The following is a 20,044-nucleotide window of genomic DNA, read 5'->3' on the forward strand; positions in this document are numbered from 1 at the left end:
ATTGACAGAGACAGCAAGCTTGACCCAAAACAGTCTCTTTTAAAGATAATTCTCAGAGTCAGAGATATTTTAATGACTGGTTTCTGTTTTCTGTGAGAATAAATCATTCCTTTCCCTTGTGATTGTGGTGATTGTTCCTGACAAGTCACCTCAAGCTACATATACTTACATGGTCAGGTAGATGAGCCATGTATAGCATAAAGGATTCTACTAATGGTAAATTTTGGTTATAATTTTTGCATTCCAATGATTTGTATCTCTTTCTACCAAGCCCGTCCCTACAAAGGCCTTTCCCAGAGGTCCTTTGTGTAACAGAAGCATGAATCCCAACCCATGGGCAACAGACTTCCTTTGACAAATGGAATGTGAACCAAATGTCAAAGCAGAAACTTTAAAAATTATTTTATTCTTCTACTATTTCTCCCTCAGCCATGAGAATAGCATGCCATAGAATGCAATATTTTTTTTTTTTTTTGAGTTTTAAGTCACTGATATCTAAGGGCTCTTTGCTACCATAGCATAGTCTAGTTTAAACTGACCAATGCAGTCTGATTCTGCTATAATAGTATGCAACTAGCCCTAGATAGACAGATGATAGCTAGATAGATAGCTAGACAGATGTCATCTCAATAAAGAGAAAACAAATCACACACTAGATAAAGAAATATGGACAGGAGCAAGTCTTTCTGCAAACACAAATTCAGAACCTGGTATTTGAGTCACCACTGCATTAGAAAATGGGCCTGTCAGGAAACATGAGTATCTGTTTAGTGACTTGTTCCATGATCATGGACAAGGCCTTTACCCTCTCTGAATACTTTTCTATAAGACTTGTTGTACATGACCATCTTACCTGGAAAATGAGCATCATATAGAAACACTGTGAAAAGTAAATGGATGATTCATATATAAAGAACTTACAAATGCTAGTACATCATATTATTATTGTAAAGGTGGTATATCAGTACTGTTTTAATCGAGTGCCAATTCTCAGTACTATCTAGCAGCCAAATTTATATAATTAAGCTATTAATAAAATAATAAATTGAGGTTATACTATGCATTCTTGATTGCAAGTGTTCTTTCAGTTCAAGGATACCAAGTGCCTGCTTTTTTCTTGTTTCTGAACGTCATGTCAAAGACACTGTCCTATCTTTGCCCTTTCCTAATTTCTCATTCAGAATAAATGCAGTTAACATCCACCTTCACTCCTCACACCCACCACGGGCCTATTTTTCCCATGCCAAATTCATTTTTTCAGACCTTAACTAACTCACCAACCATCTCTATGGCAACACTGAGCCTCTTGCCCCCACAATTACCACCAAAGTTCTCTATACATGAGAGATAAAACGGATTTGTTAATTTGTAGATTTTTTAGAATAAGAAAATATGAGGAAGCTTCTGTTTGGAATTTGTGGGGACATAGAAAACCTAAATGCCCACCATAAGTTTGCTTTATAACAAAACTGCCAAATATCAGGAAATATACCACAGCATTTTAGAGGTGAAAGGAGCTTCAAATTCAGTCTTGTCTGATTTTTTTTTTTTTTTGAGACAAAGAAATCAGAAGTCAAAACGAAAATATGACTTGCTCAAGGTCATTCTACTATATAGTAGCACAACCACAAAGGCAACTCTTAAATAGGAATCAATTTTTGCTCTATATTCAGCAGTCTCATTTCATCAAAGAAAATAAAGAGCAGAGCTTTATTGCAGGACAATGATTGTATCGGTCTTCAGAAAAGTACAACAGGAAAAAGTGTCAATTGGCTAAGCAAGAGTGCTAATCAGTAATGTGCAGAAAGTTGCAACCAAGCTTTTGCCTGCTTAGATGTGAGCTGAAAAAGACAAATGCAGACAAGACTAGATGCACAGATGTTCATATATATAACTTCATAATTTTATGTTTATTGAAAATCCATCTTCCATGAAAGTGGATCATGGAGATAAACTGAATAAACTTAAAATTGATTGGCCCTGCATATGCTACATATTTATGACAAACCCAAATTGTAGAATGTAAAAAAGCAAATGAAATATAGGTTGGCCAGGTTCTGGCACTTCTCTGCAACTCTCTATTTTCAAGCAAAACTTGGTGAGTAATAATTTTCACATTCCTTTTTTTTTTTCCTATTTAAAAGTAAAACAACAACAACAACAACAAAAAAGTATTCATTTCCATGCATACTATGTGCTCTCATTTGGGAGTTATCTTTCATTTCCCCCAATTTTCCATAAAGATATAGATGTGTAGTTTTTCAAAATAAGGAAACCGTAATTACAAAGAAAGACATAGAGCCCCCAAAATATAACAGGAAGTGGTAGAGACTTTGGTAAACTGGAGACTATGGGCCTCACCTCTTCAGAAATGTCATAATTCAGCTATACCCAATCATTTTCAATTTTTTAAAATTTTTATTCATTTATGATAGTCACACAGCGAGAGAGAGAGGCAGAGACACAGGCAGAGGGAGAAACAGGCTCCATGCACCTGGAGCCTGACGTGGGATTCGATCCCGGGTCTCCAGGATGGAGCCCTGGGCCAAAGGCAGGCGCTAAACCGCTGCGCCACCCAGGGATCCCTATACCCAATCATTTTCAAATGTGAATGAAAACCCATATGTTTAAGATGTAAAGATCTCTAATAAGATTTTCATGTGGAAATTTTTAATTGTTCAATATTGACTAAAATAAAATTGAACTCATCCATGTCTAATGACCCATGTTCTATGCTAGAGTTGGACAAGTGCCTACCTAGTTACAAACATTGACTTTACCTCTTTGGAGTAATTTCTCTATAAGTACAATTGGGGTTGATTTTCAAGATTTAGCCCTAAAATTTTATTTTATTTATTTACTTCTTTTAGCCCTAAAATTTTATTTTTCTATCAATCTATTTTCACTCTCAGTCATTGATACTGATAATAAGAAATCACAGCTAAGAAAGTGTAATCATTAGGTGGTTATAATTTATAACCATGATTGAATTGTCTCTTCAACAAGGAGCTATTACACAGCTCATAAATTACCCACTGTCTTTTATGTTACATAGCTCTTCACCACTTAGCAATTAAAATCAAGGTTCATAGCGCTGTAAGTCATGTGAGCATAAGCATACCAGAAATCATGTTTGGAAACTATCCCAGTAAACTCAGTTGCCTAAACTGAAGATTTCATCTTCTTGGAAATGTCACTTAATTATTGTACTTCAGTGTTTATATAGAGCTGACAGAGAAGCATTTATGGGCAAAACAATTAAGTTTGTGATGGTGTTGGGAGAACAACTGTAATGATATTTTTTAGTGTTTCCTTTTTGCCATTATTCTGAGAGATGATGCATAGCATGGACAAGTTAATTCAGGGATAGATAAATTGGTAGATGAATATGAAAAACTAACATTTATGATAGGACTGATATTTAATGGGAAGCAGTCAATTTCTTAAATAGCAGAGATATCCATATATAAAAATAAAAAAATAATTAAGTGTTTAACATATTTGTCAGTTCTCTTTTCCTTGGGCTTTTCTGACCTATTTCTGCCCTTCAAGAATGGATTGGTAACACTAGTTGTTCTTGCCTTTTATTTATTTATTTGAAAGAAAGAGAGCATGAGCAGGGGGACAGGCAGAGAGAGAAGCAGGGAGCCTAATGTGGGGCTCAAGCCCAGGACCCCTGGGATCAGGGCCTGAGCTGAAGGCAGATGCTTAACCAACTGATCCACCCAGGTACACCTGTTCTTGATTTTCTAAATGAGTTATATTACATGAGACACAGGTAAGAATGGTTAAGAAATTCTAGTCAGCCCCAGCTAGTATACCCAGAAAGAACAAACTCTTTTCTGGGCTGATATGCACTGCAATGTGCTATGACCTTCCTAATAACTTCCTTTTGGGGGAAAAAAAAGTTAAAGAATAAAATAATAATAATAATAATAATAATAATAATAATAATAATAATAATTTTCCTCATTGCTGTTTGCTTCCCTTTTCAGTCTTTTTGACAAGCTTAAATTTACATATCTGCCACGCTGAAGAGCATTATTTTCTGAAAATGCAAAAATAAGATGAAGAAATTATTCAATTGCATCAAACAGAGTGAAAGGAACCCTCAATGAGTTTATGTGTAGAGCATGATGTCTGTCAACTTAGTCTCTATTATCTCACATTTTCATATTTAAAAATTATTTAGTGTTTTACATTTATTTGGGGCAGCAGCTCAACAGGAAGGCTCAATTAGTCATATCAGTCATGCGGATGAATGTGTCTTTTAAATATTGCAAAATAGGATTTTCAATTGAATTAGGAAACACCAAAGACTTGGATAAAAATTAATGTCTTGACCTGGTTGGCTGTGATCGACTGTCAAAACAAGGTATTAATCTCCAAAATTACTGTAAATAGTCATGAAAACCTTTTATTATGTTTTCTTTCTGATGAGAGTTTTGTGTGAGGAATAAATTTATACAAATGCACCAGATCTGACAGTTTCTTAATGAGATGGTGGCCAATAGGTCCACTTAGCTAGTGAATAGTATTATCTCACAGGCAATAAATATGTTTTCAAAAAAAATGAAATGATATCATTGCTAAATTGTTTCTCACTTGTTGTTATTACTATACATAAATATAATTGCTATTCCTACAGGTTAACATTTTGTTGATGCATGTATGGGGTGATGCATGTATTAAGTGATTTTACTTCATTGTGTTGTATAATATTACCTGTTTTATCAAGCTTAAGAATCAACGTTTTCCTTTAACTAATTCATTTCTTTACCTATTACGTTTATTAAAGGCAATGGAGTAAAAATTTAGTATCTAGCTAAATATCTCTATTTTACTGACTATCCTTGAACAAATTACTTAGCCCCTCTAAACTTTAGTTGCTTCATCTATCAAATAGCAAAAGAATGTATTTCTCAAAGGCTTGTTGTGAGAAATAAAATGAGATCATGCATGTTGCACAGATGCTAGAAAGCCATAAAACCCACTGTCCCTTCTGAGCACACAACTGAGCTACATTTCCCAGCCTCATTTTAGCTCCATGGGAACATACATTTTTGTCAATGGAATAAAGCAGAAACAAAGTGTGTCACCTTGAAGCCAAACAACTTTCCTTAGATTACATATGACTTCTGTATGGAAACTTTCTCTCAAGCCCTATATCCCGCATGAGGTAATGTCAGAACAACCTTGGAATTTAAAATTCTGCCATGGGATTTTTAAAGGTTATATATATATATATATATATATATATATATATATATATGGTAATATATATATTGTGAATATATATAAGGCTATATATATGTGTTCATATATATATTGAATATATATGAATATATATAATGAATATATATATAGTGACTATATATATATAATGAATATATATATATATATATATTCTTTCCAGTATTACAATTGAAAGAAAGTAACACATAAAATTTTGGATTAACATTATATATAACATCATATATCACTAAAAATAAATACATGAGTGGGATTAAAAATCTAAAGGAGTTTGTTTTTGCATTTGACTTGCTTTGAAAACATCGAAAATTTGATGAAAGAAAACATTAATTTATAAACAAAGTCGCTCCTACATTAGGACATCCACAGTGTAACTGTGGTTACATCAGAGGTTCTGGATAGGTCTCAGAACAAGGACTTCAAAGATGCATCTAGACAAATGCATTCATTTTATAAACAAGGGACTTTCATCCCAGAGAAGACAAATGACTTCCCCATGGCTACTCCTGGCTCAGCTCTCTCTATTCATACATTTTTCTATCTTGAAACCAAACTTAGTTTTTTTTTGTTTTTTTTTTTTAAACTTAGTTTTTTTTTTAATTTGAGCTTAAAAATAAAATAAAAATAAATTATTGTGAATTTTTCAACATTGATTTATTTTAAGACATGGCATTGCTTCAGGTATTTTGAAAGTTTATTATTGACTAAGCTCACAACATACTGACTCCAAAGTCACGGGAGGACTGTGGGATGAATGGGCAATTGTTTATTTCTCTCCTAACACCTACATTTCTTAAATTTTTTGTTTCAACCTCTTTGGTTAAAAAAAAAAAAAATACTGTTAACTTGTATCTATTTTTTCATTTTCCCTTTTCTTTTTCCTAAAATAGCTGACTTCCATGAGGAGTAAAGTTTTAAAATGTCTGATTTGCCAAAAACATCTAAATTAAAACACAGCCTGGAAGGTGGGAGCTATTTTTTCTATTTGGAGAGTTATTTGACCAGTACATATACACTGATATATGTACAGAAGGTTGGAGTTGAGTTTGATATCAAAGAAGGAATATAGGATACAAAGATAGGAAGTAGGAAACCTATCCAGAGGTTAAGGGTGTGGTGGCAGAACCATGGGCAAGATTTAAAGCTAGAGGGTAAATTATAAGTATATCAGAAATCAAGCAATGAACATGGACTTTATCCAGAGAGCTGTGGATATTTCTAATACTGCAGTCTTCCTGGTACTGTCAGAAAGTAAAGTAAATTTGTGGTATGTGGATTCTTTATTTTAATATTTATGTATTTCTTATGATAGAAATTGGGGAAATATAACTGGCACATGGAATCCTAGCCAAAAAAGTTGAGTTAATGACAAAGTAAAGCAAATAATATTTAATGTTCATGGGCCTACCAAAAACATAGGAGGCTATTTCATGAAATACTGATATTTGCACTCCTAAAGGAAATATGGAAGCTTAATGGTATTCTAACAAAGGAAGAATATGATATTTTTTTTTGTTTCAGGATTATGGCATTTGGATCATAGGTACCCCTATAAAACTTATTCACCCACTTTTCTTGCCCACAATTCAGTATGAGAACATGAAGGAACAAAATTCTGCTTGATACTAAAATTGTGTAGATAGTCTGGTGACCTGGCAATGGCAATGTGATTGAAAGAACAGTCTTCTACTTGAGAGTAAATAATGAGTAATGGGAATAAACATAATAAAATTCTACATTGCTTATTAAATTGAGAGAAATTTTACAGTTTTGTAAATAAATTGCCACAAGCAATCTACAATTGCTACTAATCAACAACTCTAAGCAACCCACCATCCTAATATCATGGATACAAATAGGATTAAAACAAGGCTTTTGTTGTGAAATTTGTGATTTATTGGAATGAGGAGGAATAAAAGGGTAAATAAAAAATGCCTAAGCAACATGAGGCAGGAACTATATTTTTGTAAGGTGAGTGAAAATGCTGTGAGGGAGAATTAATGAAATAAGGATGATAATAATTACTAATAATAATTCCTTCTAACTGCAGAGTCCTTTCTATATGCCAGACAAAATTTTAATCATTTTGAATGGAATATCTTACTTAATCCTCGGAGGAACTCTGTAATACTGGTGATATTGAGCTTAGATATATTAAGTAATTTATAGAAGCCAATATTCAAACTTGAGCTGCCTGACTCCAAGAGTACATATAATTTAAAAATTGCTCCAAATTGTCTTGGTGGTAAGCTAAGTAAAGGCCTCATTGAAGAGGTGCTGTGCTTTTAAGCCTTAAAGTTATAAAGAAGGTAGGGATGAATCGAGAAGCCATTTAGAAGAGAAAGACTAAGATTCAGTTTGTGTGTTGGATTGGCTCATTATATTCAGGAAAACAGATGGATTAGTTCTGTCACAAGGTGGGAAATTATAGAAAACAAAACTGGAAAGTTCCTGAGATCAGATGCTTGCATATTAGGAACAATAGCTCATGTTTAATTGACCTAAATTCTCGAGACATGGTGAAAGCTGTGTTTCTAGAAAACCTACTGGGCCACAGTGGGAATAAAACAGTGTAATAATTAAGAGCACTAGTCTAGGAGCAAGCCATGTGAACTTACAGCTCAACTTTTGTAACTCATCCCCTCAGTAAATGAGCTTCTAGAAGTCCATTTCCTTATCCGCAGTGATACCTTGGGTATGGATGTGTAGTAAGTAGCACCACGGTTATAAGAACTCAAGTAGGTTATTTAGATAAAAGGTTTGCTACAGTGTGTGTAGTTAGTGCTCAGTAAGTGCTAGCCTTTATGATTAATGTGTAAAAAGCAGACTGTGGAAGAGAGAGAGAGAGAGAATGACAACAGGGACATAATCTTAACAGGCTACCAACACAGTCCAGATGAGAACAGATAAAATCCTGAATTAGGACAGTGGTGATGGCAAGTGAAAAGAGGACAGTTACACAAGACGCTTCAGAGGCATAAGTGCCTTTGTGATTCATTAGAGGTGGGAGGTAGAGGCATGACTCTGAGTGTTCATGACTGGCTCACTGGGACAATGATGGTGCTATTCCCAGATGTAGAGCAACTATAAAGCCATGATGGCTTGACAGAGAAATCATGGATCCAGAATCTGTTTTGATATATTGATGATGAATGTTCTTCAAGTCTTATCATCAATCTACCACCAATGCAATGTTTTTTCCTCAAATAGGATATGGATATGACTGGTGAAAAGCAAGATGGTTCAGGTAGTGGATGCAAAGATTGTCAAATAGCATTGAATTACATGGTGAGAAGATTCTTTTCTGTGAAATGATCCTTCTACTCTACTGTTTACATCAATGAAATGTTTTGTTTTGGTGCCAGCTGCACTTTCTCATTTCTCTAATACCTTTTTTTCTCTCTTTTTCAGTATACTCAATATGCAGAACACAAGTATATGCACTTTAAATTCAAGAACATTTGTTTGCTTTTCATTATATATATTTTTAAAGATTTTTATTTATTTATTCATGAGAGAGAGAGAGACAGGCAGAGGGAGAAGCAGGCTCCGTGCGGGGAGCCCGACGTGGGACTCAATCCTGGGTCTCCAGGATCAGGCCCTGGACTAAAGGCAGCGCTAAACCGCTGAGCCACTAAGGCTGCCCCAGCTTTTCATTATATTTTTGTATCAACTTTTATTGTGTCAGATGCTTCTGCTTTTCCAATTATGGTCTAATATAAGGAACCAATGGTACAGTTACCACTTGGATACAACAAAAACATGAGAGTTGGACTTAAATGAATGAAGCTTGGAAATCCCTGCAGTAAGTGAGGTCAGATTTTTGGCAATATCCTCACTCAGTTTTGATGAAGGCTTTTTAAAAGGATATACATTTACTGTAAGTCTAGGAGAAAATCACACTGTACTAATGGCTAAGATTTAAAAGGAGTATGAATTTGATCTTTTGATCATTTCCCAAGAAAGTTGTTTTTATAACTTCCTAATAGGTATTAACCATTTATAGAGTTCTGCTTTGAAGGTAAGAATGGCATTAGAAATCAAACAAAAGGTCATAAAATCAACTATCACAAGAATCAAATTGCCTCTCAGCACTGGTGTTAAGTTTCCATTCAGTCCTTTCTTTTCACAATTAAAATGGACTGCACACAAAACACAAGCCATCAAGAGCAGGGAGTAGATAAGAAGACCAATAGGGAGGCTAACCACCACATTAAAATTCACAAAGGGTTGATACAATCAGTTAAATGATGCCATTCAGTATCAGATCTGATATCAATGTAGTTTTGCTTTGATTTCCATAGGAAGAATAATAGCTTTGTGACACCTTGCTAATTTTTCTTGCCATGCTTTAAGTTAGATCATTTTCTTCAGGAAATATCACTATTTTAATAGACAGTAAATACTCTAGATAATTCTCAGGATGAATTATTAGGGAGGGAATGATGTTAGGCCCTGTGATATACAGCCAACCCTTCCTTCACTACCATTTGGTTTTATTGCCCCTTTGAGCTCAAATGACTAAAAATACCTGCTAGTCATCAATTTTTGGGTTCTGTTTTTAGGGTGCTGGAATAATTACAGAAATATGAATATACAACACAATTTAATGCCCAATTTCTCATTCTGGAAGCATGCAAACTTAGAGATTATTTTTACACATGTTCTTCCTTTCACAGATGGAAAACCAGTTCTAAGGCAATCCTGAATCTTTTTTGGGGACCAAATAAAAGACTGTTCTAGTACTTGATGTTCAGGATTTGCAGTGAATAAGGGAACAGAAGGCCACTTTTCAAAAATATACTCAAGCATTTCTTTGACCTTCTTTTATATTCTTTTTGCAAATTTAGAGAGTTGGAGAAATCTTCAAATACTGTCGATACCAGTGTTAAAAACAGATAGCTCTTTAATTTCAAGGATGATGGTTATGAAGGTATAATCTTGATTTCTATTTTTGTGTAGATCCTTAATTTGCTTTTCTATGTACAGTAGACCAAGGCCTTATTCTAAATTAGTCAACACAAAAATATGTCCTATGAATTTCGAGGAAAAAAAATCAGGTATGCTCAAATAAATCAACAGAAAACAGTTCAACTCACAGAAATACATTATCAAAATACATGTCTTGATAGTAAGCTGAGAACACAATGTTTATATTTGAAACTAGGACATAATTAAACTCACATAATTTTAAAGGAGTAGCTGGAATAATCTGTATGGAGAGTTTTATAGAGGATTTATACTGGCCACCCATGAGACAGATCAAGTCTGGAAATATGTTGACATACCACATGGGTTTTTAGATTTTTTTTTTAATTTATTCAGAGAGACAGAGAGAGAGAGAGAGAGAGGCAGAGACACAGGCAGAGGGAGAAGCAGGCATCATATAGGACTCGATCCAGGGTCTCCAGGATCACACCCTGGGCTGCAGGCGGCTGCGCCACCGGGGCTGCCCCTACATGGGTTTTTAAACCAATTTAATTAATACCATTAAAAATCATGATATTTGATACAAAAATAAAAACTTTTAGCTTCTCTTTAAAAATCTGAAGTCGGGGATCCCTGGGTGGCGCAGCGGTTTGGCGCCTGCCTTTGGCCCAGGGTGCGATCCTGGAGACCTGGGATCGAATCCCACATCGGGCTCCCGGTGCATGGAGCCTGCTTCTCCCTCTGCCTGTGTCTCTGCCTCTCTCTCTCTGTCTCTCTCTCTCTCTCTGTGACTATCATAAATAAATAAAAAAAAATTAAAAAAAATTTAAAAAAATAAAAATAAAAAATAAAAAAAAATAAAAATCTGAAGTCATGAGCACATTAGGTCCCATGTGCATCTGAGAATAACATTAGTAAAAACTATTTATTGAATGCCTACTAAGTGCCAGGTATCAATCTAAGCATTTTCCTTTTTTTTTTCCCCTCATACACATAGTATGATAGATATGGGTTTTTTGTCCACATTAGACATCTGGGAGAATTAATTCCTGAGAAATTCAATAATTTTCTCAATATCTATAGTTGATAACTGATAGAGTTGGGATTTGAAACCAGGCCTGTCCCATAAACATGATATAGCCAGTTCAAAATATTAAATTACTGAATGGACCATCAATCCATATCCATTATGATCACATTTCTGCATTTGTAGAAAGTTAATTTTCCCTGTGTGATTGCTTAAATGCCATTTCAATATACAATGAAACCTATTTCCTAAAAGAAACATTACACCTACACCTAATAAATATTTTCTGCTCTTAAAATAATGGCTACTCATTTTTGCTTAAAGAAATTACACAAATAATTAGCTAAGTCCATTTTTATCAATTTTGCTTCAAATTGATAGAATCCATTTATATATATCTATTATGCTAGAATATCAATTATAATTTTCCCTGGTAAATTAAAGCACTTCATTTAATTTTAATTTTCTGCATATCATTTGTAGGCAGGTACTGAAAAGCCTTCTGAATTTTATATATATAATACATATATTATATATATACCAGAATTTTAACTCTGGAAAGGGTCATTTAAAATTCAAGTGCATCTTACCAGAAGTTGTCTTCACTACTTCAGTAGTATTTCTCAGTCCAACAAATGAAAATTGATAAAGCCTCCAAGATCTTGTGTCACCCACTTCCACAGAACTACGCTTCCATTGGTAGACAATTTCTTCACGTGGATAGCCATCTGCCATGAGATGGGAAAGGACACATTTAAAATTATTTATAAATGAACATATGTAACAACCACCTTCCATGAACAAGACCTAAGGTAGGTGTGAGAGAGATGGAGTGATAAACTAAAAGATCCTGAACTAAAGGAACATCACAATAGAGGAAATAAACGCAATGACATCTTATCCTACCATTGTTTAAAAACTATGAGGTCATGATTACCCTTGAAAGTCATTTAATTCACATAAAAGGTATACTATACATGGTTTCATGTATACTATATGCATACTTTACATTGTCTAGGGTAAGATATAAAAAGTAGCCTGTATATAATAGTACATATGCAAGCTATTGTTTCATGATGAAGGGTAGTCAACAGGGCAAAGTGTTGAGAGTCATGCAGAAGCAGAAAATAGAAGAGCAGACTCAAGTGCCTCTCCAGGGCATGACCTTGGAGTGGAAGATGACTGAGAAAAATAACCTCAACTGTTTACCTTATTCTCTCTCTCTCTCAATTTTTTGGGACTTCATTTTAATATACATAGAAATTCTACTTACTACAATTAAAAGTAGTAAGTAGAAATGCCAAGGGAAAGATACCAATGAACACTATGTAGATTCTGAAGAAGTCAATCATGTTCAGACAAAAGAACAGAAACCCTTTGTGAAAGAGATATTGTACTGATGATGTAGTGATTATCAGTAACATTTACTAGCCATAATACCCTAGACAGGTTTCTTCATTTTATCCCCTAAACTATTTGTTTCTTTATGGGGATGATGGTAGTACTTATTTCATGAAACTGATGGTCAATGCATATTTGTTGAATGGGTAAACATTAATGAGTTAATTGTAGAATAAACTCAAGTATGGGTGTTTGGCTGGCTCAATCAGTAAAGCATGCAACTCTTGATCTTTCAGTTTTAAGTTCAAGCCCCACGTTGGGGAGATTGCTGAAAATAAAATCTTAAAAAAATAAAATAAACTCAGGTAAAAATAGATGATAGCTAGCTAGCTAGCTAGATAGACAGACAAAACTAGACATCATTTAAACTATATACTAATAATGCTATATAAACCTAAATCTTAATTATAGAGACTGATTGACCACTTGGAATAAAATCCCTACGTGTGTTCCTTTTCTTTCTGTTTGGTCCAAGTAGTTGTGTTTTATGTGTTTATTAATTAAGATGAAAGAGAAGAGAATGCATGATCCCCATATTGGCATGGAGCAGGAGTAGGGAGGCAGGATGTGCTGAAAATTGAGAAAAAGAATGATGTTAGGGAACTTCCTGAAGAACGTTTGTGATTTCACTTTTTTGATAGCCGTAAGTATCATTAAGTTATGTTTGGGTTCAGAAGACAGTTGTCCATCAGTGACCTAAAGACACAGAAATCACCAGTTCTTAAATTTTAGCTGACTCAGAAGAGGAACAGTTCCAATTGGAAATTAATAGAAGTCTCAAATCCTAAAGGTTGGGGAAGATTTTATTTAAAATATTCCATTCTTGAAAAAAAAAATTCCATTCTTGGATAAAGTAAAACATGATATACAGTGATATTTTTCCTCTAGTTCATTCTGGAATTTATATAATGATGAACAGATGACTCCTTCTCTCGTCATTGATTTTTTTTTTTTTTTGAAAGTATAGTTATCATGATTTACTTGGCTCTTATGAGTCTCTGTCACTTCCTGCTGGGGAAATTCTATTTATAGAAATATAAACTTAAAATGCATAATTAGTTTTTCATTCTGCCTAGTATGCATAGTTGGCAGACCACAAATAAGGAGAAATGAGCAACCTAACATGGATGTTAAACAAATAGTGAAGCAAATATCTAGGGGAAACTGAAGGTTGGTTTTGGTTCAGGCAGGAAATATCTATGGTTACTAAAGCTTAATTTGCATGTCAGTTATCATGGATCATCTTGCTATATAGGCTATTATCTGATAATAATAATAAGAATACTAATAATAATAATAACTAATAAAAATAATAGAGCTTTTTACTGAATCTTATCATATGTGAGGTAGCATACCAAGCATTTTACAAATATTACAACAAAACAATATTGTGGTAAGCCAGGTCTCATAATCTCTACCGGGTACCTGAGAATGTGGACTCACTGCAAGATTTAGTAATTTGTTCAAGTTTATTTGATGGAGTTGAGATTTGAACTAGACCCATAAGACACCAAATATTAGTCTTTTACTCACCAGTAAATAACTAGATATTGCTTGACCTCCAGATGAAGAAGGTAATTTTCAATTTTGCTATTTTTAACAGAGTACTGAAATTGAAACTAATACTGAAATTTAAACAAGCAAATGATACTGTTGAATCTATGTACTTCCTGATGTGTAAGGAAGAAAATAAGTAGCAAATATTTTGCTACTCTCTTCTGCACCAACAGAGGCTGGGGGTGGGGTGGGGGTGGGATGGGGGCAGAGAATAAGGATATAAAATCTACCATTATACCTTTCCATTGTGGCTAGGCCTGGCTTTGCAATCCTCCTTGAAAAATGCCTCCAGACAACCACTACGAATTTATTAAAAGTTTATACACCAGTGCAACCTACTTGTAATTTCTGATAAAATAGATTCTTTTTTTGCAGGAATCACTCTAATAGGGATAAACTGGTATTGTGATGAAATTAACTGTCAAAATCTTCAAAGTCAACAAAAATGCTTAATTCTGTATTCTGTATGAGTCTCTCAATTAGTTGGCATTGCAATTAGAAAACTGTTGCTGAGAGGATACAGAATACAGAATACAAAATGAGATTACTTACAGCTGGAGAACTCCAAGGGGCAGGAATGTTCATCCATTGGAAAATTGTGCAATTGCAATTGGCACTCTGCATCAATTGTCAACCTAAATAGAAAGATATGGAACATAAATAGAAATCACTTAGACAGTTTTAAGAATGTACACTAGTTCAATTTTTAATGACTATTCATCTTTGCTCCTTGAGAATACATCTCATATTCTTATTGATAACACAAGGTGATTCTCCCTGAAGAAACACACCAAGTCCAGGAGGAAATTACTTAAGACTTAATGTAGACCATTTTCACAGATAAACCAATAGGATCTTAATGACATCAACCCTATTTTTTCCAAAATTTATGATCATGTAATTTTTTTGGCAAATTAATTGCATGCATGAAATTGCTTGGTTGAATATATTTAACTTAACAGTTTTAAGAACTTAAGCCTATTTACTGTTTGCATGTAAATGAATGCTGATAAATTCTCAGATCTTATCTGCTAATTAAAGCAGAACATTCTGTGTGTAAGTACTTGTTAGCTGTTAGATTTAAATTACTATATGTGGGCAGCCCCGGTGGCTAAGCGTTTTAGCGCCGTCTACAGCCTAGGGCCTGATCCTGGAGACCCAGCAGGATTGAGTCCCACGTCGGGCTCCCTGCATGGAGCCTGCTTCTCCCTCTGCCTGTGTCTCTGCCTCTCTCTGTGTCTGTGTCTCTCATGAATAAATAAATAAAATCTTAAAAAAAATAAAAATAAACTTTAAAAAATAAAACAAATAAATTACTATATGTGAGTTTTAAAATACTGATATTTCACAATGGAGTATTATGCATTCTTTTACTGGAACACTATGAAGTTATTAAATAGTATGTTATAGAGTAGAAGAATATTTAATGGCAAACAAGAAATTTAAATACACATACACAGACATATTAGAAAAATGTTAGTGAATCTCAATTAGTTTGCATCTGGGGTGCTATTAAAGATACAGGTTTTCTTGATCTCAATATGGGCTGGGATTCTAGGAGGATGAAATTTAATGGAGTTCCAAATGTTCTGACCACCTTTGCCTTTGGAGAAGTATGAATATATTCCAACATTGTAATGGTGATGAGTTGATGATTTTTAAGATTTCTTATTTCTTTGCTTATCTATCTTACGGTATTAATCTTAAAGCAAAAAAAAAAAGTATTAGTTTATAAACATTTATTTAAGAGACTTCATAATTCAGCATAATTTTTAATTGGAGAGATATCATTTTTCTGTGGTATAATAGGACAACTACTAATGTTAACAATTACTAATTAAGTATAAATAATAATATTGAGCCATTAATCATCTATCTGGCACTGGGTATAATAAATTGTTCTCTAATTTAGTAAGTGTTATTATGGCTTTATTGTCCTTGAACTTGTCCAGAGTCACAAAGCTAGCAGCACAGTTGAGATTTGAACCCAAGATTATTTGTCTTGAAAGCCAAAGGTTTTAATCACTGTCATTCAATAATTATATGCTCTTTCAAAGAAAAGGTTAGTTTTTTTCGTAAGTGCAATTATAATTAAATTTGATTTTTTAAATCATTTTCAAATTAAACTGGAATTATTAAAATTGAAAATAATTTAGAGAGATTGCAGATATGAAGACAGATACATATGTATGTATATGTATTATCTCTGCACCCACAAATGGCCTAATATAGAATACAACAAGAATAAAATCAACTCTCTGTATAGATTCACAACTCATTCAAACTTTGAATCTCATGAGTGGCATTTTTGAGGTAGTTCTATAATTAAATATTGTATAGAGATTCCACAAATTAATGGAATTGAAAAAATGGGTGTAGTTATGAGAACGATCAAACGACTTAGGATAGTGTGAGTGACTTAATATTTCAAAAGCAAGACTGACTCTGATTTATATCAAATTTTGCTTTCCACTAGATTCTAATTTCATTCGCTATACTCTCTCTCATTTAATGAAATCCATGATGAATACAAATATATGCCATGAATTTTTTATCAATTATGGTCATTTTTCCGTTACTGACATAACTCTGATAAAGATTCTGAAGCTATTTTAAAGTATTATATTTTGTAAGCCAAATGTTATATAAGGAATAAAGTATATGCCACAAGAGCTTTTTTTTTAAAGTTTTTATTTATTTATTGATGAGAGACAGAGAGAGAGAGAGGCAGAGACATAGGCAGAAAGAGAAGCAAACTCCCTGCCATGGGCCTGATGTGGGACTCAATCCCAGGAATCCGGGATCACTACCTGAACCAAAGGCACATGCTTAACCAGTGAGCCACCAGGCGTCCTGCCACAAGAACTTTTAAAAGGAATCATTTTGAAGTGAAAAGTTCCAGGATACTAAGATCTAGAAGAATCATATTATCCATTATTTTTAGTGAAAATATACATAAATAACTTTAATATATGTTGTGCTTTTTATATATCAGGTTGCATGTTAAATAATTTACTTATTGGTCCATTTACTCCATATGATAAAACTATGATAAATAAAACTATGATAAATAAAACTATGATAAATAAGAAATAAAATAATTATAAGAATTATTATCTCTGTTTTATTTATTTTTAATTATTTGTTTATTTATTTATAAAATATTTTTTATTTATTCACTTAGGGGAAAGAGAGAGACCACCAGCGAGACCATGTGCAGAGGGGAGGGGCAGAGCAAGAGGGAGGAGAAGAATCCACACTGAGCAGGAGCTCAACATGGGCCTTCGATCCCAGGACCCCAGGATCATGACCTGGGCCAAAGGCAGATAGATGTTTAACCAACTGAGCCACCCAGATTCCCTATTTCTATTTTATTTTATTTTTTTATAGAAGTTAAAGAAATGAAAAGAGTTTGCTCAGACTGTCTCGGGTGGAGCACGAACCGTGGGGGTGGCAGTGCCTCCTTTCCAATAATCTCCATCAATTTCTACCTAATCTCTTTAAATAAAAATGTAACCAAGTAAAAACATCAAACTTACTAATAAAACCAAGATCCCTCCTGCAACCAGATAGCTGCCCCTAAGTCCTAGACATAGAAATTCTGGAGAGTTGTCCTAATTCATATAGAGAGTAAGATACAGAGCTAAGAACCAAAGCAAGATTTTCCTGGTTCTTAAGTCTATGTACTTATCTATTATGTTGTTTAATATTATACTCTCACCCATGGGAAACCTTGAGATAAAAATATTTTAAAGGCACATAAAGGCAAGTGGTAAGAAAATGGTATCCAGTAATTTAAGTAGAAAATCTCCCAAATATTTCTTAACTTTTAAGTTCAGAAAATAAACAATACCACCTTTGAGTTATCCCTAAAGAAGTCCACTCCCAAAATAGCCAATAAATTAAGTCAGCCTATGAAGGTAGTGGGGAATGGGTACTGGGAGATAGAATTCATTGTACTTACTATTATGCAGCTAAAGAGAAGGAGGTATAGACCTCCACACCAAAGTTTATCCTTTAGCAATAGTTTCCTTAGAAACAGAGACATTTCCAAGAATAGCAACTAGTGGTCCCAAGGATAACTGACTATTTTTGTTTCCTTATTCTAAAGTAGCAGAACACACATGCAAAAGCCAAAACTGGCGCAAAAATCCGGTAACCTTCCAAAGGCCAAGGGAAATTTCATGTCTCTGCGAGAAAACAGAGTTCTCATATCAGTCATAGAAAATAATTTCTACCTATGACTTTGAAAAAGCTCACTGATAAGAGAAAGAAAAACTAATTTTGTACTATCACATACTATTTTGATCACATGTGCCCACCCTGACGTAAGTTTGAAATTTCTTTCATTCCTCTTCTTTTATGAGAGTGGAGTTGATCTTTGTTTTATTCCCAGAGATTACTGCTTTCCTTTTTTCAAAAGCATACCGTAAAGTGTAGAGCACTCGACCATCATTCCAAATTCTCAGCATCCTGTTAGGGGTGGTTATCCAGTGTGCATCAGCCTTTTTGGAGTTTCTGAAGAAAGTGTCTGGAATCCAGATTTTCCCTACCATGTTGCTATTCAATCGGAGGACTTTAATCGTGCTGTTAAATTTCAGACGTCTGTCATACCATGTTTGGGCAAAAAATATGTCAATTGTATATTCCTGTTTCAAAGAAAAGGTGAAATAGAATATTTTTAATACAGAATTGTATTGTAGAGCATTTGTTCGCATTTATCATTTGTATTCTCACTGCCAAAGCAAAGTAAAACTACTTTGGTTTTGAATAATCCAAAAGAAAGTGAAAGCTTTGCTAAGGAAACTCACCCATCTTTTGTAGACAAATTGATATTTTTATGAAAAAATAGACTTGTTTAGATTAATTCTAGTGAAAGATCGTAGCTGTGGTATAATCATTTGAATTCAATGTCTCTAGAGCAGTTTCTCATGTTAATTTGGGCCAGCTTATTCTTTGTTTTGGGGGTGTGTTGTGTACTGTAGAACGCTTAGTAGCATTGTTATCCTTTACCCACTAGATGCCAATAGCACCACCACCACCCCCCTCAACTCTCTGCATATTGTGACAGCTAAAAATATCTCCAGACATTGCCACATATATCTCTAGGAAAACAATCACCCAGGTTCAGAATCACTGCTAAAGAGTGAAGCAAGCCCATAATACTGAAAACAGTCCTAAACTGGAGCTCTGGAGGTTCAGTTGCCTCATAATAAAATTGAGATCTTTAAGGACCTGTCTTGATAGATAATGTGAAGATGGAAAAGGGGAATGCCCATAAAGTGGTTTATACAGTGTCTGACAGATAGCAAACACCAAATGCTAAGGTAACCTTAAAAATTTTGTTACTATTATACTTGTCCTTTTCTCTAAACAAGAGTAAATGAACCAATTAAAAAACAATCTTAAAAAAAAAACTTTACTACTGTACTAACTGCATCACAAAGCACATTTGCAAAGTGCTGTGATGAGAAATAACTTTATAAAGGATTACCCTCAAGTATATATCACTCAGATGGCAAGTGATTGACTTTAATCAGAGAAGTAAGTGTGATGTGAATTCAGACCATTAGACCTGGAGTCAGAACACTGAAGTTCCGGTTTGTCATATTTAGATATTATTTAACATTATTTTATAACTAGATTTTAATGATGTTTATAAATGAGAAAGTTAAAGAAAAAATTCAGTGTACTCAGAATATGAGAGCTGGGTGATGAGAATTATCCATATTTCCTATTCAATCCCATCAACCCACCACCATTTTGTAATGAAGAATACACACAAACAGGGAGATTATTTATTTGCCCAAAATACACAGACTGTCAGGATCAGACTAGAACCTTCTTCCTTTGCCTTATATGCATTGTTCTGTGTTA

The 20,044-nt window shown here is 34.0% G+C and overlaps 1 protein-coding gene across 3 annotated transcripts in view; it reads right to left on the reverse strand.

Moving 5' to 3' along the window:
• GABRG2 (gamma-aminobutyric acid type A receptor subunit gamma2) overlaps nt 1-20,044 on the reverse strand; it is a 107,275-nt gene that overhangs the window by 55,293 nt on the left and 31,938 nt on the right. For all 3 annotated transcript variants that reach the window (XM_072824256.1, XM_072824255.1, XM_072824253.1), the window contains exons 4-6: nt 18,596-18,816; nt 14,720-14,802; nt 11,800-11,937 (exon numbers count right to left, since the gene is read on the reverse strand). In XM_072824256.1, the coding sequence (XP_072680357.1) occupies nt 11,800-11,937; nt 14,720-14,802; nt 18,596-18,816 (442 nt within the window). The remainder of the gene's footprint in view (nt 1-11,799; nt 11,938-14,719; nt 14,803-18,595; nt 18,817-20,044) is intronic.

This window comes from Canis lupus, chromosome 4 (assembly GCF_048164855.1).
Source record: "Canis lupus baileyi chromosome 4, mCanLup2.hap1, whole genome shotgun sequence".
Taxonomy (NCBI): Eukaryota; Metazoa; Chordata; class Mammalia; order Carnivora; family Canidae; genus Canis; species Canis lupus.